A 24,217-nucleotide genomic window follows, 5' to 3' on the forward strand; every position below is an offset into this window, starting at 1 on the left:
TGCAGATATGCTAGCTATTATCACGGGGTAAGGACCGTAGAAAATAATGAAAGAGTAAGGGAGGTAAAGACTGCATCTTTCATTTCTTTGCTTGAAGCTATTTAACTTGCGTCTCCACTGACGGGAGGTGTAAACATGAAAGGGGTTATTTTTCTGACGTCTAAAATACATTTCTGTCAAATAAAAATAGGATCTAACGAACTGAAGGTTTTAAATATTTTGGGGGGCGTCGATTTGATCAGAAATGTAAAACCTTGGACATGCCTTCAACTGAGCTTCGTAATTTCACTCAGCAGAGCTATTTCCGCCTTTCATGTGTGAGATCACACTGAACATTTGTAATTTATTATGTCGCAGTCTTTCAACAATATCTAACTTCAGAAACAAAATAACCTTTTCTACAAAAGCATCAAAATTATCATTTACATATTTCATGAATAAACATGGTGAAAAAATATTATATCTTACCTCAAATTGTTCCTCCAGTTTACTTTTTCCTATGCTGGGATCGAACTCGCATAGACTGGCATAAAAGGATGGAAACGAATCACAGCATATCGTTGTATCCCCGCATAACAACGCCTCTAATAGTACGTCATATACGAACACATATTGCTCCTAGAAGAGAAAAGAGAATTATTTTAAGTGTCAGAGAGGAAAACCGAAATGGCAACGGAATGAAATAAATCAAAATTGTCCCATTTTGGAAATTTATTGGATGCCAAAAACAAAGAGAAAAAAAGATAAAGAATGAAATAAAATCTATAATGAGAAGAAAAACAAAAATGAAGTATACAGTAAGAAATACATTTATCGGAGAGTACACACACACACACCCGTTTATTTATTTATAAAGGTATGTGTGTATGGGATATTCATTCTTTCTTTATTCCTCTTCAGACCTTTAAAATGTATTCTTTTTTGATTCTATTATCATTATTAGTATTATTTTTATTTTTCGTATTATATATCATTATGATATTGTTGTTGTTGTTGTTGTAGCTGTTGTTAAATAGAAAACAGTAACTGTGCTATAAAACTGGTGATAAGGGAATAATAATATCGCAGATAACACAAAAGCAAAGACCTCCCTGCACTCCCTCCCTTACTGTAATGACAACAACAATAACAAGAAGAACGGGGATGATGATGATAACGATCGTAATAAATATAATAAACAACTTCATAATTACCGCCATCGTTATCATTAATGTAATAATTACGACTGCCGTTATCATTAGTGAGTTAATTTATAAACAAAGCGATATTGCCATTATTAGCATCGCTCAACCGACCTCCTTGCTACATCCCTATCTTCATCACCATTGCCACCACCATCACCTATAGCAACAATAACAACAACAAGATTAATAACGTCATCCTTCCTGATATCATTTACAGCAACCAGCACCACCACTAACCCCATGCACACAAGGGAGTTCGCATGCGGCCGCTGGGTTTGCTAAAATAGCAGCCGAATCGCCCTCAAATCCCAGCCTGCTATTCTGAAAATGGACGTTTGGGTACTGTATTTTTAGATGATATGTGTGAGGAAGGGGAGAGGAGACCATGGCTAGAATGCATTAAATGTGCTCAGAAACATATTTCTAGACACCATAAGTACATATATATATGGATGCATAAATTTATACAGACACACACACCCACACCCACACACATCTATCTATCTATCTATCTATCTATCTATCTATCTATCTATATATATATATATATATATATATATATATGGGAGAATGTACGAAAAAACAACAACAGACGAGGTGGTGTAAACAACAAAAGGATGTATTAGTATGACGCTCGGGAATACGGAAAGTCTTTAACGTTTCGAGCTACGCTCTTCAACAGAAAGAATACGGAGACAAGGAGAAAAACACGGAGAAAAAAATTGAATAGTGTTCAGTCAACGGTCAATCATAATAATAGCTGACCGGAAGTTAGAAATTAAATAAAGATGATAAAGGTAATAAAGGAGGTTTACAAAAGTGGAAAAGTTCAAATTTTTTTTGACGTCGTGGTATATTGAGGCGATTTCCAATCAGAAGATGTGTCCAGTGTAATCCGTGGGTAGGAGAGGTGCAGCCGGAGGGTGTAAAGTTAGGCAAAATGCTACTGTATGATTACCAGTGATATTCCCGGCACAATCTACAAACTACTAACTTTAGCAACACCTGCGTAAATGCCGACATTCCTGTCACCAATATCATCACACAGACCACGAGAAAGTCCTGTTAATGTTACTAATATAATACTATGTTTATGGCCAGTTCGTCGCCTTGGCCATAGAGATAGTATTTTGTCCGTCTTTACGTTCTGAGTTCAAATTCCAGCGAGATCAATTTACCTTTCATTCTTTCGGGTTCGATAAAATATGTACCAGTTGTTTACTGGAGTACGAAGCAATCAACTTATCCCCCCTTCGAAAGTATTGGCCCTGTTCCAAAATTTGAAACCAATATTATCCCTATGATCATCATCAACACCATCCTTCTTAACCCCACTCACTAAACCGCAACCGAGAATACTACATGAATTAGCAACAATGGTATCTTTCATCAGCATGGAAAGTATAACTAGTAGCAAAAGCAATCACCACAACTTCAATAAACTGGATTTGCATTTTCTGAACGAGCTTACTATTAAACCCAGAAAGTATTTCCATCAACTGCGTCGCTCGCACACTTTAACAAACTCTCCGTTCGTAGGAAGCATGGAAACACTCAGATATAAAGACCGTCTTTTCAAATACAACGGCCATCACACGACCCCGCTTTCATATCAGTAGCAATAGCACTAATAAATATTCACAACAATAATAACAATTACCATCACTACTACTACTACTACTACTACTACCAAGAAGAAGAAGAATATCGCAACCGAAGCTATTACCAATATTGTTCACTTTTTAGGTGAGGCCTATAAATATTTTCTGAACATATTTAAAGAGTTTTAGGTGTTGTTTTTGGTTTTATGAGTTTATAATTATTAATACCATAAAATGTAGGTTTAGATGAAGCAAATCTTTCGTAAATCCTTAAATCACCCGACATGCTTTCAGTAGAGAACAAAACAAACAAAAGCAATATTACATGAATATAAAACAATAACAAAAAAAAATGATCTAATCTGAAATTAATCTGCCCAATCTTTCATTTTAAAAATGATAAAAGTAAAATTAGCAATATAATAAAATAAAATAAACAACATTAATTTTATTGGTTAGTCGCCACAAATATTCTTCATCGCCTTCCACAACACCACAAACATCAAACATCTTAATGTATTTGCTTTATTCTATTATTTATTTCTAAAGTTGAAGAACATGCGTAGCGAAAGTAGTTTTGATTGATAGTTAATATCTTTTTCATTGCTCATCCAATATTACAGTTAACTTGATTTAAATAGAATCGGGATCAAGTAAAAATGAATGATTTATTAAATGGAAGGTTGGGTGTTGAATAAACCAACAATGATTAATATCTGCACAGATAAAAATTCACTTATAAGATGGGAGAAAAAAAAACATGTGTGAGCGTGTGCATTTATACAGGCAAAGCCACTTATGGTGATCAACTTGAGACGGTAAGGTTTAGATGAAAATAAACGGCTGATAACATTAAGCAGTTGATATAAGAATATTTTGAGTTTGGCAACTACAAATTGTTATAACAATAATCGTTTGATAAACGTATTGATTACAAATAGCTAGTGATATATATATATGTGCGGCTGTGAGTGTGTATGTATATACACACACAGCGGTGCTTGTATGTATATACACACAAGCACCGCTGTATCGATATAGACAATCATGTATATGAATATTCAGATACCACCACGGATATATATACGTACCTATATTTAAGTATATAATGTATATATGAATGCTTGTTGCCTATATGTGATATATGCACGTGTGTGTTTCGGTATATATATATATATATATATATATATATATATATATATATATATATATATATATATATATATATATATATATATACTTTATTAAAAAGCAGCAAAAATATCACAATCAGTTTTTGTGATATTTTTGCTGCTTTTTAATAAAGCATATTACTCTACCTCTGGTATTCAAGTACTATTTTCTCCACCTTGCTTCGCATTTATGTGCTTACTCTGGTATGCATGTATATATATATATATATATGCACTTACACATATGTATGTGCATATAAGCCTATATACAGGGTGTCCGAAAAGTCACTAATGGGTTTCATTTTTTATTAACTTCCTTAACTTTACAAATAAATGCATGAAAGTTTGATACAATATAAAGTACATAATGGAAATTAATTTTCATATATCAAATTTTGCAACACCACTACATCACATACGAAAAAGGGCATCGCTTAAATGGCAATCCATTTATGGCTTCGCACGCCCGTGCACTTCCCAAAACTCGCACCATAACACCGTCAAGAGTTTCAGACCCCACTTCTCTTATTTTCTCTATTGATGTTCTCCTTCAGTTGTACCAGGCTCTCCGGTTTGTTGACGTAAACCCTCTCTTTCGGGATTATTAATTATTGTTGTTGTTTTACTTCTCAGAGCGCTCAGTCTTGATTGTTCTGGCAGATTCTGTGAGAGCGGACGGCAGCCTCTGCCGTCAGAGGTCTCACGGGGTCTCTTTCCACCCATTATAAGCTTTGGTATTCGTTTGTTGATTATCATGAGAGACATGCAGTATCCATGCACCAATCTCAAAATCCTAGCTGTCCCCAGCAGAATGGTTTTGGGGGCTTGCTCTGCTCTCATGTCAATTCCGATTTCTCTGACATATTCCTCGAACTTGGTTGTTAGTGCTCGAAACGCTTCTACATCAACATCACCATCGTCACCAAAAGTTGTTGTTGTTGTAGTAGTAGTAGTAGTAGTAGTAGTAGTAGTTGTTGTTGTTGTAGTAGTGAAGAAAAAGAAGTGTTATAATATGTACATTAATATTTCTTTGCTAAGGAAATTACTTAACAGCATGAAACTTCTTGTTCTGTTCTTTAACAAAAATTTTATTTCACGGACATCACCAACAAAAATTTTATTTCACGGACATCACCAACAAAAATTTCAAATATGCAAATCAAATACAAAAATCAATATCTTAACCCGTTTTATTTAGAAACTAGTATTGCCTTCCATGTTGTTATATTAGCATCAGTTCTCCATAGAACCATTTTCAGAGTGAATTTACTCTTGGTTTCACTTCATTCCAACAATACCTCACCATCATTCCAACAATACCTCACCATCATTCTCTTTTCCTATCAATATATCTCTTTGCTGATTAGTTTTCTTTACTTGTTCTCATTTATTTTTTCAATAAATCTACAGTTAAATTTTCATAATTTCGTTATTGTATCGAACGATATTTATAAACATTGGCAGGTTTTCCTGCTACTCATTCCATTTTATTATACACGTACAGCTTATGTAGTGGTATCTGCATATATTCTTCCTCCACACGCACACACTCACACACACACACGCATATTCTTGCTTATATCTCTATGTTGAAATACAGATTTATATATATATATATATATATATATATATATGTGCGTGTGTGTGTGTGTGTGTGCGTGTGTGTGTGTGTGTGTGTGTTTTGTATGTACATATATATGTGTGTGTGTGTGTATACATACACACACAAAAAAAACACATAAACATGTATATAATTTTTCTTACTCATGAAAGAAATGAATAAAAGACAAATATAAGATGGCAGAATTAAAATAATATACATCTGAACTGTTGGGCTGTTGGTAGGTGGGTGAGGGAGAATGTTTATGAGTTTCTATATGTTTATATACAAAAGTATGTGTCTACAACAAATGTAAGTTTATTAATATATGCGTTAGTTGGGAAGATTTACATTCAGTAGAATTCCACCACTACCACTACCACTACCACCATCACTTAACAACACGCTATTGTTTATTTGGTTGCAAGTGAGGCTGAAATCAGCGCTGTAATTAATTGTAAAATCAATTTATATTCACTGAACCTTCTTCTTTGATATATGCTTCAATCATTCTCTATTACTCTAATTTGTAAGCAAGTTTTACTTATATTGTCTTCTCTTTTACTAGTTGACTGTTCTTCAGTTGAATACACCTGTTCTGAAATTGAATTTTACAAAAAAAAAATAATCCGCATACAAGCACCTAATCTTTTTAATACTTTCTTTTTTCGCAGACAATAAACATAGACAAGTCTATTCATTGTTGATTACACCTGTTCGTCAATTAAACAAAATACGAATACATAAAGATGCCCTCTCCACTAACGTTGCCAGTATTCAACTAAATCTTCGTGAATGTACTTAGACTGAAAAAAGAACACTTTCATATGCGATACTGTTTTTTTTTATAAACTGACGCCAGTATTCAGAGCTATCAATTTTAAAGACTCTAGTGTACGATTTTGCTTTATTTCACCAAGTAGTAGTAGCAGCAGAAGCAGCAGCAGAAGCAGCAGCAGCAGGTTATTCAACTCTTCCATTGTAAATAGAAGACATACTCTATTATAGAAATGTGAGGTTATATTCTATTTTCCTATAGCCAGTATTTAAATTTTCTCTTTGTTAGTTATTTTACTAGGGAAGGTATCATTAATCATTTCTGATTTAGACACAAGGTCAGCAAGAAGAGGGTGAGTCGATACCAACGTCTTCAATACTTGGCTACTGCTTTATTTTTTCGATCCCAACAGATGAGAGACGAAGTTCGCTTCGATAGAATTTGAACGCAGAACGAAAAGAGAGCTGGAAAAAATACCGTAAACATTTCTTCCAAACCACCACATTTAGAAAGATATCAATATTTTGATAAATACCTTCTAAAATCTAGTAATACATAAATTGAAAATAATTAACTATAATAACTATAATAGTTTTAATAACCAACTATAACTACTCCCAGAGCTGAGTCCTTTCACCTTATATTGGCAGTTAAGTTTGCCACAAAACATTTCCTACGATCCTAAAAAATTAAGCTCAGCAATGGGCTGGAAACAACATAAAGCAGAGGGGAATCACGTTTTTTATACTTCATTTAATCATTCTCTAATATATATATATATATATATATATATATATAGTGTTTGTGTGTATGCAGCATATATTTTAAGATATCTTATTGTACATTTATATTGTATAGTATACAATATCTTAAATACATTTATATATCCTATATCACATCGTATCTTATTGTATATTGTATATTTATAGCATTTCTCAGAGCCGGTGAGTACGTTTGTGTAAATGGCAGCACACTATTCGCAAAAATATAGCGGTGTCGGTTCGAACCCTACGCGTACGGAAAACCCAGATTTTTTCTGTCGAGCGCTCGTATGTCCCAATATTAGATTATTTTCTTTTGTCAATGCACGATGATCGTTTATAAGCTTTAAGCTTATAAAATAATATTATTACTTGCAGAAGGCGGTGAGCTGACAGAATCATTGGCGCACCGCACGAAGTGCTTAGCGATATTTCGCCCGGCGCTACGTTCTGAGTTCGAATACCGCCTAAGTCGACTTTACCTTTCATACATTCGAGGTCGATAAAATAAGTACCAGTTGAACACCGGGGTCAATGTAAATGACTCATCCTCTCCCCCAAAAGGGCTGCCGTTGTAAAATTTGAAACCTATATTATTATTTGCAGAATTGTGAAATTTGGTACCGCTTTTCAAAAACATCGTACATATGTATATATATATATATATATATAATATTAGGGATAAAATCCAAAATTATAGGTAAAAACTCAATTAAAATAAATTTATTAAAAATTAAAATTAAATTAAGCTTCACAGTATAAAATATATATAAATATATAGTATTAGGGAATTGGTATTATTCCCTAATACTATATATATATATATATATATATATATATATATATATATACAGATATACAGAGAGAGTGAGAGAGAGAAGAGGAGAGGTTGTATGTTGTAACATATTTGGCATAAAAATATCCCGTTCGTTTTACTAGCAAACGTTTATGCAAACAAGAATTTAAAGTAGTGACGCAAAAGGCTGTCTAGAATCTATCAATTCCTCAATAACCCATAAATAAAATTTGAAAACTTTAAAAAAGATAACTGATGCTGTGGGCTGCGGCCGGTCTATTGTAGACCCTAATATAGAAAATATTCTAGTTTGCAGATCACTGTAATGGTATGATGTCCACATTGACATATTTTTGTTTCCTTTAATTCTCAAAGTTAGAAAGAAAACTATACATTTTTTGCAAACTATTGTCTGCTATGACACAACCATAACGTTTTTGCCAACTTTTGTATACCATTTTTGATTATGTCAGTTGATATAATCGATTGAATCGTTGTTAGTAAGTTAATGCTACATTTTAATCGAACTTAGAGATGACAAAGTGACCTTGGTGAAATTAGAAATGGTAAAGTAAGGCATTTAATGTTTTGTTCTACTGCTTCTGCCGCACGACCACTCATCGAACTCTCAATATTGAACAAGTCAAACTCTTTGCAATAAGTTCATTATAATACTTAATAGTTTCAACCTGAATGGGTTATTATCTACAGTTGACTGGTTAGCTGGGTAATATGCTCCCGCCTACCCCAAATCTAGAGACGCCAGTCAGATTTTCTTCACTTTACGTCTTTCTTTCCTTCCCCATTCATTTATTGATTCATTCCTTCTTCCTTTCTCTCTCCTTCGCCATCGTCCTTTCTTCATTATTTCCAATGTCATTTTTTGTTTTGTTTATTATTCTCTAGTTTCTTCTGCAATGCCTACATGTCAAAATATGTTTAATCCTTTTTAAGACATCTTACAATGAAAATAAAATTTTAATATATATTGTTTTGCTTTTTAAATTTTGTGAAACTTAATTTTAGTTAGATATTCCTTTTTACTTTCTTTGCGATTGTTGGTGTTTAATGGAGGGAGGCAGCATCACTGCCACTCGACTCGAAGCTATTAACTGAAAAAGCAAACGAAAAAAATTGTCGGATTTATGTCAAAGGAAATGTCAGGAATAACTTTTCTGAAATACATCAAAGTCCCCACCACACACACCTTTGTCATACGTAATAAATGTGTGCGAGTGGATAGATTTGATTCCTGGCGTGAAGAACAGCATGTACGTGCGCGCGCGCGTGTATATATATATATATATATATGTGTGTGTGTGTGTGTGTGTGTGTGTGTGTGTGTGTGTGTGTGTGTGTATTTATGCATGTGTATATATGTATGTATACATAAATGTATGTATATATGTGTATGTATATATATGTAAGTATATATATGTATATATATGTATATATATATGTGTGTGTGTGTTTGCACATATACACACCTAATATACATATATGTCCCTGTGTATGTATATATATATATATATATATATACACATACATACACACAGAGACGTATGTCTATGTGCATATCTATGTATGTATACATGTAGGTAGATAGGTAGGTAGGTAGGTAGGTAGGTAGATAGATTTGTAGGTAGGTAGGTAGGTAGGTAGGTAGGTATGAGCATCTGATTCTGCACTAATACATACAATCACACATCGCGACTGAAACATACATAAAAACGTGCATACACATGTCAGGCATTTGTGTGTGTGTGTGTGTGCGTGTGCGCGCGCACCTTTATATGTGTACGTATAGATATATGGATGACGATGGAATTAAACAACTATACGTATGTATTTTTTTGCAAAAATATCAAAATTACCTCACCCACCACACACCCTTGTTTGCACACACAACAAATCGATAACTATGTACCACCATTGCAACATAGATTTAGTTAATGCTGCATAGAAATACATTCATTTCAGTACACAAGTGCCTCGCTTCAAAAACAATACACTCTCTCTTCTCCTCTGTGTGTGTATGTATGTATGTGTATGTGTGTGAGGGGGTAGATGTAGGTATGTGTGCGAGTTATTTAAAGCTAACACTCATAGTGTTGTTTAAATAATCGCCCTAATACAGTGAAAAGAGAAAGAAAAGTTCGATCCTTTTGTCTTAATATATGTGTATGTCTTTTTTTCAATAACTAGTTACAATAATTTATCGAATCGCTTTAACGTACAGAAAACTCTTTTAAACTTGGGTCACCACAAAAGTTTTTCACCTCACTTCCTTCAGTTTGATTCCATAATTTACAATTTTATTTTTAATCATTTTCACTCTCTGATTATTTTCTTTTTCAATTACAGTTCCTCTAGTATCGGTCAAATGTCTTCCTCTATTATTCGTCATATGATTCAGTCAAACATGGGCTTCTTTTTATTGTCTATTCTCTTCCATCTTTCCCTACTTGCAAACGTCTTTTAAACAACAGACATTTGCTCGACGTCTTTAAAAACACAGATTAAATCATTATTTTTTCTATTTTCCCATATTCCTACCTCTCTCTCTCTTTCCTTTCCTCTTTCTTTCTCCCTCTCACTGGAATCCTCTCTAGATAACTCATTGTCTTGTTTAAAAATTATTCTATCTTTTATTATTCTTTTCAATTCATTATGACAATGCTTTAAATAAAAGAATAGAAATTTTAATTACAGTTCAACTTCATCAGAATGCATTTAGTTTCATAACAAAACATTTATTAAACTTTCCTTCGTCATATTTTAATAATATCATATGGATAACTTACATTATGAAATTATATATATATATATATATATATATATATATATATATATATATATATATATATATAATTGAAAACCAAGAGGAGGCTGGAGATTTATTCACATCCAAAACTTTTTTATTAAAAGTTTTCTACAGCATATATAACAATGACCAACACATGTTTCTACTGCAGCAACTGCACATTGCTCTGTATGCAATTATGCATGTTAGTCATCAAGTTTCCATCACTAACGACGTTTTCAAAGTGAACTCATTCAAACAAGCTTCTTGCGATGGTATTCAGTTGAAGGTGTTAGCGTTTTAAATCAAATTGAATTTTGATCTGCCAATTACCTCTACTGGTATTACAGATGAATCGTGGTTTTAAAATGTTTATTTATATTACAATTAATTGTTTTGCTTACATTTTACTGTATGAAGTAAATTATTTATCCAGAAGTATTTCGCTTATTTTGCGTTTATACCCTCAGTTAATATAATTGTTATTATTATTATAATTATATTAATTAATATTTTCTGCATAAATATCATTTATTGTCACTATCATTATTTTAACTAGTTTAATCATTATAGATGGTAGTTATGTTTCTTTAAATTGTTTAAGCGCATATTTTGTCCAGTGTGAACATCTTATAGCCTATTCCAGTCTAGTGTTTATAAGAGTAAATTTAGAAGAGAAAATTTGGTACATTTCTTCCACGTGTGAAGGTGTGGCTTTGTGGTAAGAAGTTTTCTTCCCAACCACATGGTCCCGGGTTCAGTCCTACTGCGTGGAACTTTAGGCAAATGCCTTTTGCTATAGCCTCGGGCCGATCAAAGGCTTGTGAGTGGATTTGTTAGGCGAAAACGGAAAGAAGTCCATCATATACATATATATATATATATGTGTGTGTGTGTGTGTATGCATGTCCTTGTGTCTGTGTTTTCCCCCTACCACCGCTTCACAACCGGTGTTGGTGTGTTTACGTTTCTGTAAATTAGCTGTTCATCAAAACAGACTGATAGAATAAGTACAGGCTTCCTTTACAAACTATATATATTACAACGTGCAGATGCACGTTGGGATTTTGAGAGGAGAGCTAATATGATTGCACTAGCAGTAGACTCATGAGTTTGCTGGATGCTTTTACTTTTGAAAAAACATTTGTATCCTAAACATAGTTGTTTCTACGTTCACTAACCATTTTTTCTTTTCGCGTTTTTAGAAAGAAATGCGTACCCTTATCAATATTCTTAAATATATTAGACTGACGTATGTGCTTTACTCAAAAGCTAAAGAATCGCGGTTTATGGTCCCGGTAATCTGATGAGTAATTTATTTACATTGAGCAATAGAAAAATAGGCATTTTACTTTTGCTGCAATGAAGAAAAACTGTAGCAAGCAGAACTGAGTGGCTCACAGATTTGGATATCTTCTGTTTACGTTCAGGTAAGTGCATTCAATCGTGTATATATATACTTTCTCCAAAGGTAGTGTAACCTCACTAATACATAATAAAATATATCTTAAGCTATTTCTAACTCTCGAAAGTTTAGTGTGCAAAAAGCTGTTGCCGCTGTGCCATTTTATACTGGAATGATGAACAGCTTTATTCAATAAAGGAATCAAGTAAACTTGGTTAGAACTTAGAAAGATTTTTTTTTATTATAACCTGTAAATCATCGATGTAAATCAGATGTGCTATGATCTTACGAAAGAATGTAAAAAAATAAATTCTTCATAAAATATATTTAAAGTACTCTAACAGAGCAACAAAAAAAATGAGTAGTTTAAGGAGTGTCTTTTTGAATAGATTGAGGTTTCCTTGTATTCGTATAAAATGATACACAAATACGATGAAAAAGTGTATCGACTTTACCTGAATCTGTTTAACACTTAGTAAATGGTATCAAATTTCGATGTACTAGTTTTTCAACATACAACACAACACAACTGATAATTCTAAACAAATACGTGAGTTTGAAGTTATTATCCCTTCAAATTACTTTACGAAGATCATTTATAGAGATGTGGAGTTGATAAAGTGTATCGAAGCTAAAATACCACTAATTTCACTTGACTAAAATTATATCTTTGTCGTGTCTGTTTGTTTCTGTATTTCTTTTACTCCTAATTAATCAGAGGCAGAGATACATTAAAATTCAAAAATAATTGAAAATTTATGAACTCGTGACAAAACATTTAATTTGAAATAACATAATTCTTCAGGTAAACTACAATTAGATATTTTTTAATGGAATATATAACATTTAATGGAATATAGAACTGCATTTTCCCTGATTAGAGTTGTGCGGGAATGTTTGCTGAAATTTAGGATAGGACTCAGTCAGCGCTTTTCATAGGGTAGAAAACGAAGGTTTCCTGAGAATCAATGTTTTAAGAAGATGGAGGATTAGTTCCAGACTATGGAATTTCTGAAAAGGAAAATTTCTGAAAATGGTCATAAAATTGATTCTAAACTTGCTCCGCATTACAGTTTAGGCTTCAAACAGTTAAAAAGTTATCTAAAATTGCATATTTAGTGTTGTCACGTGTATACAACCAGCCAAAAGAATAACGGTAAACAAACTAGTGCTGAAATAGGTGAAAGAGATCTGAAGATGCAAATATTTCCTTTTACTTACCAAAGTCTGCACCATGTTGACCCTCTGTCGTCTCATATGCTGTACAAAATTATGCACATCAACAATTCCTTCCTCGCGGGCTTGCTCTAATTGAGCATCGATCGCTATATATGTTCCGGTGCGTCCAACCCCGGCACTGAAAGAAAGGAAATTGTATCGGGATTAGATTACAAACAAAACTGAAAATATTTCAATTGTTAAATTCAACGGTTACACATTACCAATATCGCAAAACAATTATATTTTAATATGAGGAGACACTATTTAATAACAAGATATTTACCATTTTCCTTATGGTCATTTCGAGCGTTACCTTGTAAAAGATTTGATGTTACTGTCAGGTCACTGATGTAGAAAGGAATTTATTCCTTTTGTGTAGGTAAGTAGGTAGGTAGGTAGGTAGGTAGGTAGGTAGGTAGGTTTAGATAAACTTATGCGTTTTGTCTCGATAGGAAGATCAGCGGGTAGATAGGCACATTTGTAGAAAAATATTTCTGAATGTATATCTACGCTTATCACCTGAACTAATATGACTTGTCTAAATTAATGCAAATTCATCAAATTCTGTAATATAGAAACATTTCTGGAGTTTTTATAGATATTCTCAAAAAGAAAATAGTTTGTTTGTATAATTTATTGGAAAAAAATCCTCAGTGCCGAAACGTTTTTCTAAGCTACTAAACAGTGATCCCTATATTTAGATATGCAGATAAAAGTGTATATTTATGATCGCACGGTGTTTAAAGAAAATAATTATATAATTTTACATATTACTGGTCCATAATAAAATGAGAATCAATGATTTTTGCCTTGACTTAGTTATTCAATTGGACGTGCAACGTGTAAGAAATATTTCAGCCATCTCATTCGTGTTTGGTTGAAGTAGAAATATTACATAATTGCACTCTTAGTAATGTTTTCACAGAAGTAATTATGAATATAGACTTCTAAGTTTTGCTATTTTCTGCAACGCATGTCATGTAGCTGTTTAAGAAGAAAATTATCAATGTTACTGACTGCCTTCTCAATTCACAAGAAGGCCTGCTGTGCAACCCTTGTTGATTATGACAAAAGTTAGCAAATCGATTATCGTTACATCAAGAAAATTTTCCGAGTAAATTGGATTAGGTTTCCAAGTAATGGCAGCAGCAATGTACGGACTTAGTGATAAGACAGAACAGCCATAAAAGTATGCCTTTACAGGGTTAGCTGGGAACTGAACAACCCCACATATATGAAAAGCTCTCTGTGGTTTGGAGGGACAAATTCAACCCGAACTGGAAGCAGCAACAACAGACACATCATTTCGCTGTTGTGGCAAGTGCATTTCTTTGCTGGACTAACAGAACACTTACAGTTCAGCAAAAAGGAGCCATCTCAAAAGGAGCAATATTCTGGCATTAAAAATAAGAAAATACCAAACTCTTTGGAAGTGTTTAGTTGCAGCAGTACTTGGAACAGCTCATGGGCTGAGGAAAGTGTTGCGTCTCTGAGCTGCGGGATGGAATTGAGACCTGACATAGGTAAATCAGGAGAAGCTAAGTGATTATAATAATAATAATTTCTTCTTCTTGTCACAGAAGTATCAGATGAGAGGGACTTTAGGACATTTTATTATTTGTATAAGGGTTCATATAAAAGATGAGAGCTAATTTCGGCACATGGCCAGCAATTCTCTCCAGTATTTGACTGATTTTATTTTTACTTCCCTGAAAATATTAACGACAACAGTGACCTTGTCAGTATTTGAACTGAGAACATGAAGGGCGGAAACAATCCCGTAAAGCTCTTGCAAACGACCTTCATTAAATAATTTCTTACATAAAAATAAGCCTAGAAATTTAAGGAAGAGTTGGGTGGATACCATAAAATCCAACACTTGTATTTTATTTTCTTGATCCCTGAAGAATGAAAAATGCAACTGACTTCGGTGGAATCTGCTGAATATAAAGAGCAGCAAGTAACAAACAAATAAAAAGGATTTTGTCCAATGAAGTCACAGAGAAACGGATGATTGCTGAATTTGTTTTCAGGAACAGCACAGAAACCATTTAAATCGCTCGAAAACAATGTTATTGTATATGAAAGCTGAAATCAACATCGAAGAGGAACTATAGATAAGATTAACAGTCAAAACAGATTTGGAAATCAGACAATTGATTTCAGCAAAATAAACCTTAGGTTTTGTCATCAACAGTCTGGAGCCTGTAACAGCTTGGGAATGCATTGGCGTATTTGAAACAATGTGGGAGAATTGTTAAGGTAATGTTGCAAACATGATTTTTATAAACGCGAGAAACTGTTATAAAATAACGAAGAAAACATAAACAATATCAGAAAAGTATAAGAGACAACAGGTGTAGTTGGTGGCTTAGGCTTCCCTCTTTCACTGGAATTACAGACGCGGTGACGCCGATAGGAAAGCATTTAGACCAATAGATATAGAAGCAAACAGATAGGCAGATAGATTGAGACAAACAGACAGACAGACAGGCAGGCAGACAGACAGACAGACAGACAGATAGACAGGCAGGCAGGTAGGCAGACAGACAGACAGACAGACAGACAGACAGATATATAGATAGATAGATAGATAGATAGACAGACGCCAGAGCTTATAATGTGTTATGTTAAATCGTAAGAACTCATTGTCATTTTGGGAGAACATATCAAAGATATTCTATGACAGCAATGGTTAACTCCCTTGTGGTTACATGCTGTTATTAAGCAAAGCCTTACAGGTTTCTTATATGGGGTTATTAATGCTACCTAACTCCATCAGAGTGAACCAAATATATGCAGAGTCTCGAGAACCTAACAGACCGTCTGAAACAGTAGTGACAATAACTTGCCAGAAAATAGTACTGATGCCTATCGTCCATGCAGACAATATTTTCCAGAATGAGACAAGGTAAATGCTTGAAAACAACGACAAATAACAATAAAATTATAGTAAGATTATTTATAGCTCCTCAAAGAGTAATACAGCAATTAATCTAACTACAGAAGACTTAAGGGGCCACCTACATCAGCAAACAAAGGCACTCCACACGTTACCTTATATACAATACAAGTTACATAAGAGACCTTGCAGACTTCTGATAGAATCATAGATCAGGTTCAAGAACGTCACATATCAAAACATGTCATGTTATATTCTGACAGGATAGAAATAAAACATTGAACAATTGTAAAGATATTCACGAAGATATAACACCGTCGGTGCTACACACACACACACGCTCTCTCTCTCTCTCTCTCTCTCTCTCTCTCTCTCTCTCTCTCTCTCTCTCTCTCTCTCCTTCCCTCTGTCCGTCTGCCCAACTCTCTTTCTCTTTCTCGCTGTCTCTCTCCTTCTTTCACGCTGTGTCTGTCTATCTTTCTTTCTCTTTCACTGTATAAATGGTTAAAGACTAACACAGTAGTAAGTTTGCTCAAGTCACAGTTCCTGCAGAATCTAAATAGCGTTTACTTTTCGTGAGAATCAACTGAAATAACGAAGGAAAATAGTAACTCACGATATTTGCTCCTTTTACCATCGACACGTAGGGAAGTAGAAGGAAAGAGCTTAATAGCCCAAATGATTCAGCTCAAAGTGTTCCTAAACGTGTATTCGTGTCCCCTGTAATATGAAGGGAGTATCTATTTTTTTCTCAGTCGTTTTAATACTTGAAACCTAAGTTCTTTGTGCAACTGAGAAATCTGAATGTAATAATTTCACGGAATTATAACAACATGTCTTAAACGATTCTACCTAAATAGTTTCTACCCAGATATATAAGCTATCAGCACTTGTAAAATATTTAATCTATTTTGACGTATCTATCCCTATGTCCTATAATTTTTGTTATATAGACAGAAACAAGCAGATATAAACAAATTGTCTGCCAACAAGAGTGGGGTGATTTACAGTATACACGTTTACCACAATTTAATCTAAATTCTGACACATTATCTACTTTAATCTATTTCTTGGAATTATGAAGCATGAACTGAAGTTTGTTTACGATCAAACTTGCCACAGGTATTATGGAAGCGTTGCTGTTGACATAACTGAAGAAAAGTGTCACGATTTTCTTTATATTCTGAACAGCGTTTATTTAAAGAACATCTAGAATTTCTCCCGTTTCTTCTTTTTTGCTCATGAAATAAATGGTTAAGCATTACATTGTAACGATCTCAGTTTATATTCCACTCATAAATTTCCATGGCTTTTTTTATATCCTTCACACTTCGAGGTGGGATAACATAAATGAAATTTATAAAGTTTTCAAATGTATCATCTTGAAATATGCTAGTTTTTTTACGGAATTTATTGTACACATATTTCAAATATTAATACCCTGTAAAGAAATGATAAGCTATTTCCTATAAAAAAAGATGCTTTAAAGTACATCCAAGACATCACAAAATACAAAAGAGTTTGGCTGACAAAAATATGACGATAAGTTAGACTAACTTATATCTGAATGTTCTCTATATTAATCGATAGTCGAGAGATATTAATATACCAGCTTCCATACTGAAGAAACGATGGCTTGTATTTTGATGTGTTTTATCCCGAAAAGGTGCCGTGCATTTACTACTATAAATGAGTACCATAAGTAAATGAAAACTAGTTGATGCGGGTTCCACATTCAAACGTCGTCATAAGCAAAAAAAGAAAAAAAAAGAAAAAGAAACTGTGATAAAGTAAAATTTCTAGTTGAGGACAATAGATATCTCTGAATCTTAAAGAGTATCTTTAACTCAACACTAATGAAGGATTCGAGCATCACTATGCAATATCAATGGCTAATCAATCGTCATTCCGGTAAAATGTTGATTTAGTCGCAAGACGTGTTTGAATTTACTTCGTAAGATATAAACCTATGACCTCAATATACTTATGAATAATGTTTTAAAATACTACAGAATGTGTGTTAACACTTCCTCAAAACTATTACAATTTCTAAATGATGGATTATGCCCCACGATCAAAAGGAATCGAGGAATCGAAACTAAAATGTATAAAGTTGCCTGATTTTAGAACGTTCAAAAGTACAATACAAACATGTTATAATATAAAATAATGAAATAAATCGATATATCTGATATTAAATAATATAGAAGGAATTTCTTGTGTGAAGTTCGCCAGACACATATGGCATCAATATTCAACCGTTTCTATGAATTGATAATGTATTTGAATCCCTCATTGGTAGGTTAATTAAACCATTCGTGTAGTAAATAAATGTATCTTCTGTTTGCAGACGATGAAAATCGTGTTTTGCGTTTTCATACAAAATATGACTGCTGACTGAAATCCTTATATATCAAAAGAAACTCATTATTTTCTTTAACAATGAAAACGTCTGTAAATCTTTAATTACGAGTCAAGAAGTGGGTCGTACTTTCGATCACTATCGATTTACTCTGCTTTACTAAGTGCTTTGTCAGCTAAACCACTCAGCGTTCCTTTTCAAATTCTGGTTAACATTATCATTAATGAATGACATTATTATTCACAAACTTCAATATTCTGATATTTTACTTTCAGTATTTCAGACATTAATCTTCATTCTTTACCTATCATTTGCCATATTTCCTTTTCTCATCGTACACTAGTGATACTCTGCATATTTATTGCCGCCATTAAACACTTCAAATAGAGACCAGGTTTTTAATTTGAGTCACAATCTCCATTAACCATGTAATTACTGATAATTAATAACAATAGTTTAGAAAGTTAAGACCTCAATCAATAATTGATAAGTTTTTAATACTTGGTCTCAAGTCTAAGAAATTTGCTCTTTTTCCCCAGATGGACACGTTTAGCACAAGGTGACAATTCTATATTCAAATGGATAGTGATCATAGCGGTAAGGTCTACAATCAAGAAAAATCTTTGATATCGATCTATGATATACAAAGGCAGAATAATATTCTCGGGCTGTTTCATACTGCCATGTTTTATTTGAAGTTGTATTCTAAATACGAGGTATTTAACATGCTGCAATGTTATGTCAGTATTTGCAAGCTTCTTCCTAATACAGCAATATTTCTTCACCTCGGAACTTGTAGGTGTTGTTGGGTCATTAATTATAAGGTAATGAATAATCAGAGAATGAAGAATTAATCAGATGCAAGTCAATCGCCTGGAGTTCATATCAAGAATATTATAAAAGAAACAAACAGCATCAAATATGTGTATGGCACTGAACATGTTTGAACTTATGTCCTTCTTTTGCATTCTAATATCTCGGCTACGTTAAACCAAACAACACACATATATATGTATATCTCTGTATGCTTGTGTGTCTGAAAATAAAACTTATGTATTTCTATACACCCTTACTACAGAATAACAAAAGAAGCTATGATACAGCAACATAAACACAAACATAAAAGCTTGACAATTGTCGTAATGATTGATATTGCAACAGTTTTTGGTTGAAATAAAGAAGGGGAAAAAAGAGATATAACAAGTCTGAGCTGTTGGCTGAAGCATGATAGTTTATCGCTATCGAAGTGTTAAAGAGGTAGGTACCATTGTTAGAAGAAATCGGCATGTTTATAAATCCCGACTGAATGAGTTATGTTAAGCAGTAAAATGAATTGTTGCTTATGATGCAAACGAGAGACAAAAGATCTCTGGCACAGAACACTGCCGCAAGCTGCGAGCTGTAAGTGGAAGTGGTCAAAAGAATGACAGTAATGCGCTAAACGTCTGAGTAATCCAGTGTGTTTGAGACAAACATTCAATTGATGTTTTTTAATGCAGGTAACCAGGTGGTGACAGCGTCATCACTATATAATCAATAGCTAAATTGATATTTTATAGTGTAAATGTTGTTGGAAGTTCAGATGAAACGGTCGGCAAAATGATAGAACGAGGTTGTTTCGTGTTAGATGGAGATGTTTAAGTGTACATGAGACAACAGACAAAGGATCCATGTGAAGAACAAAAAATCTACAAACCCAAAGGGCTTGTAGTTGCATTTGAAAGAAGAGGTGGGTATTTAGGGAATTTGTGGAGAATAATGGGATTAGATTGAAGGAAACGAAGTTCCATAGTGTGGTTTAAAGGAAATTTAAAGTGATGAGATTAACAGATATAGTGTGAAAGGGAAGGCGGTTGGTTCCTGAACATGAGGACGGAGGCTAGGTTAACATTGCGGACGCAATACAAGATAGTATCAATGACTAGTTGTGATGACTAATTCCTTTCAGGCAAATTGTAAATCATGTGGTGCACGTGAGCATCAAGGTCCAGAATCTCGGCTACAGAAGCTATGAGGCGGAGGAATTACATGGAGAAGTAATCAGATTTAATGTGAATGTAGTTGGATGGAGTAACATAGAATAAAAATTGAAATCAGTGGTTTTGTAAAAGACAAAAATAGAGAGATTGGGAAATATCCAGAGAGTTAAAAAGGAAAATGATGGAGATGGTAGAGGTTATATATCATGAAGGGCGAAGTGAGTTAATAAACTTGATGAAGTTTCAGCTGTTCGCGGGTAACGAAGACGCCATCGATAATATCACTGACGTCGCGAACATATAATTGTAAATGGGTCTGATGAGAAGGTGTAAACTTGGGTCGAAACAAGATCAACAATACTGAGAGAAACCACTGGAAAGAAGAAACAGTTGTGTGGAAAGGAACGACAAATGAGGTGTTGGAGAGTAGAGGTGCTGGGTTCGAGCGAAGAAGTACTTTAGGACTTGGAGACCATCATCATCGCCGTCAGGGAGTTTTCAGATTGACTACAACTGGTGGAGCAAACAATTCCGTCAACTCACGAGAAAACATAAACAAGTAAATGTTAATATTCTTATAAACATTAAGAAATATTTGAAATTCAAATTCCTATTTAATCAATTATGAAATATAGGAGATGAAAATTTGACCATTCTTTGTTAAGAAACAATAAACTGGAAACGAAAAACCAAATACTGTAAAGATTGAAGTAAATCTTTCGATGATGACAGAGGATAATATCTGAAAAACTCGTATTTTCATACTTCTTGTCATTGTTACTTCTGATTTTCCCACAGAAACATAAATAGCCGAGTAGAATTGCAACCAGAGATGGTGGAGGAGATGTTCTGCGGTGTTTTCATGTGCAAATTTTAAATGAATGTAAATATACCGTGTTGTCAATAAGATAGTTAGTGTGTATAAAAGGGTCATAAACTAGCAATTATATTGTAGAACAATAATGGATAATGGCAATACATTCGGATTGCTAAAGTTTTAAGATCGACAGAAAACACGTTAAATATCCGTCAAAAGTCACAAATCCAAACTGGAATAATAATCACAAAGACAACAAAGAACAATGAAGTGTCTCCAATATATTTGATATTTACAGTTTCGTAAGTTTAGGACGATGACTTCTCCATTCAATTGATTAATCTTGTTTTGACTGAACAGAGACGAGAAAGATAATACTTACATATAACAACATGCATAATACGGGTGTGTATATACATATATATATATATATATATATATATATATATATATATATATATATATATATATCATTTCTATGTATATGTGTATGTTCGTATGTATGTATAAATGTGTGTGAGCATGTATTTGCATAATTCAAACTAACCAAACACATTTCCTTGTAGCTAGGTAACATGATTTTTAATCTGAGCAGGATTTAGCAAATATGCATATATGCATTAATGCATATATGCATAGGAGATTTATGCATTAATGCAGGTATGCATTGATTTATGCATTACTGCATGCTCTCTCTTTCTCTCTCTCTCTCTCTCTCTCTCTCTCTCTCTCTCTCTCTCTCTCTCTCTCTCTCTCTCTCTCTCTCTGCCACTCACACACATACATATATATACATGTGTGTGTATATATATATATATATATATATATATATATATATATATATATATATACCTTCATACTATCAATACATATATTCAATCATTCTAACATGAAAGTGAGCTTCGCTGAACATAATTCTATGTTCGATATAAGAAAAAACAAAACCAGCAAAGCTCACTGTACAGTCGTAATCTCTTTGCACCCGAGTTGTATAACTAAGCTTGAGAGTATAAAAATTATTTTCTTGCTTTCCAACAGCATTGCTCAAATGTAATATTTACTTTGTACTGATTCTATAAATTCTTCGTATCAATCGATAATATATATTAATTCTATAAAAGTTAACAGAAATGTAATTGTCTATTTGAAAATTAATTAAATCTCTATAAAATTTCCATTTATAAATTGTCTTACTTTGAAAGCAATCACAGAGTCCCTGCTTGGCTGCTGACGTTAGGAATTTGGCTAAAGCCTGGCTGAGCCAAGACTTAGCTACTGGCTAACCCTGCTGCTATTTCTAATTTCATATCTTAAAAGTAAAGCAGTATACGATGATAATGAAATGGTGTTACAAACTATGACAAATCTCTGAAAAACTCGTATTTTCATACTTTCTCTCATTGAAGTTTTAAAATTCACTGGGTTCCATTTTCACACAAAATGCATTTAGTAAAAATAAAAATGAAATAACCTAGAGATCGTGATTAAAGTCGAGAATAAACAAGTAATACTTGCTATTTATTTGGGAAAGGAACTGCGTCTACAAGTGCTCTACTACTACTACTACTAGTACTACTACTACTACTACTACTACTACTACTACTACTAATAATAATAATAATAATAATAATAATAATAATAATAATAATAATAATAAAGGAAAAATGACAAAAACATCTAATGTGAACCTTGACCAGCAAAATGTCATAAAAGAGTTAGAACCAGCGGAGAGCTACAAATACCTAGGGGTAATTGAAGGGGACAATATCAAGCATTCAGTGATGAGGGAAAGGATCAGAAGAGAATGTTATCGCAGGGTGAGAGCAATAATGAAGACAGAGCTGAACGCGAGAAACAGGATCGAAGCGATCAATGCTCTAGCCATACCAGTCGTGACTCAGTTTCAATATCGTTAACTGGTCAATTACTGAAATATGTAATGTTGACAGAAAAATACGAAAACTGTTGACAATGCATAGAATGCACCACCCTAAGGCAGATATAGAACGTCTTTATCTGCCAAGAAAAGAGGGAGGCCGAGGACTTCTACAGCTGGCATTAACAATGAAGGTAGCCACAATTGGCCTAGACACCTATCTGAAAAACTCTGAAGACTGGATGCTAAAACTTGTCTCAAAACATGAAAGCAAGAAAGCATCTTACTCAGTAACAAAACAGGCAAAGGAATATCTAAGTGAATTCCAATTGCAACAAATTCAAGAATTAGACGAACTAGAAACACCTGCAGAAAAAACTAAGCGCTTGAAAACCCGTGCTAAAATTGCCGCCTTAGATATTATGACTGAAAAATGGCATGGAAAACCTCTCAATGGCAAATACCCAAAGAGAGCGAATAATGCAGATATTGACAAAGCCCTTACCCATCAATGGCTAATGGCCTCTGGCTTGAAATCAGAAACAGAAGGGGTTTATCATAGCAGCCCAAGATCAATGCCTACGTACAAAGAACTACCAGGCCAACATATTAAAGAACGGCAGCTTCCCATTATGTCGTATATGCCAACAACAAAATGAGACCATCGATCATGTTGTCTCCATATGCAGTCTGCTTGCGCCTACAGAGTATCTCAACAGGCATGATAGAGCTGCACAATATATTCACTGGGTAATATGCAAAAACCTGGACTTACCCCATGATAAAAACTGGTGGGAACACAAACCACCCCCGGTACTTGAAAATGATCACATTGCACTCCTCTGGAACTTCACCATTCAAACTGACAGAAAGATAGACGCAAATAGGCCAGACATCATACTGAAAGACTTCAGACGAAAATCATGCCTCCTCATTGATATGACTGTCCCAATCGATATA

General features: G+C 33.7%; 1 protein-coding gene across 17 annotated transcripts in view; it reads right to left on the bottom strand.

Annotated features, from left to right (window-relative positions):
• LOC106878895 (receptor-type tyrosine-protein phosphatase kappa) overlaps positions 1–24,217 on the bottom strand; it is a 594,862-nt gene that overhangs the window by 77,487 nt on the left and 493,158 nt on the right. For all 17 annotated transcript variants that reach the window (XM_089356042.1, XM_089356041.1, XM_089356040.1 and 14 more), the window contains 2 exons: positions 13,322–13,457; positions 469–618 (listed from right to left, as the gene is read on the bottom strand). In XM_089356042.1, the coding sequence (XP_089212168.1) occupies positions 469–618; positions 13,322–13,457 (286 nt within the window). The remainder of the gene's footprint in view (positions 1–468; positions 619–13,321; positions 13,458–24,217) is intronic.

This window comes from Octopus bimaculoides, chromosome 8 (assembly GCF_046866305.1).
Source record: "Octopus bimaculoides isolate indiv1 chromosome 8, ASM4686630v1, whole genome shotgun sequence".
NCBI lineage: Eukaryota > Metazoa > Mollusca > Cephalopoda > Octopoda > Octopodidae > Octopus > Octopus bimaculoides.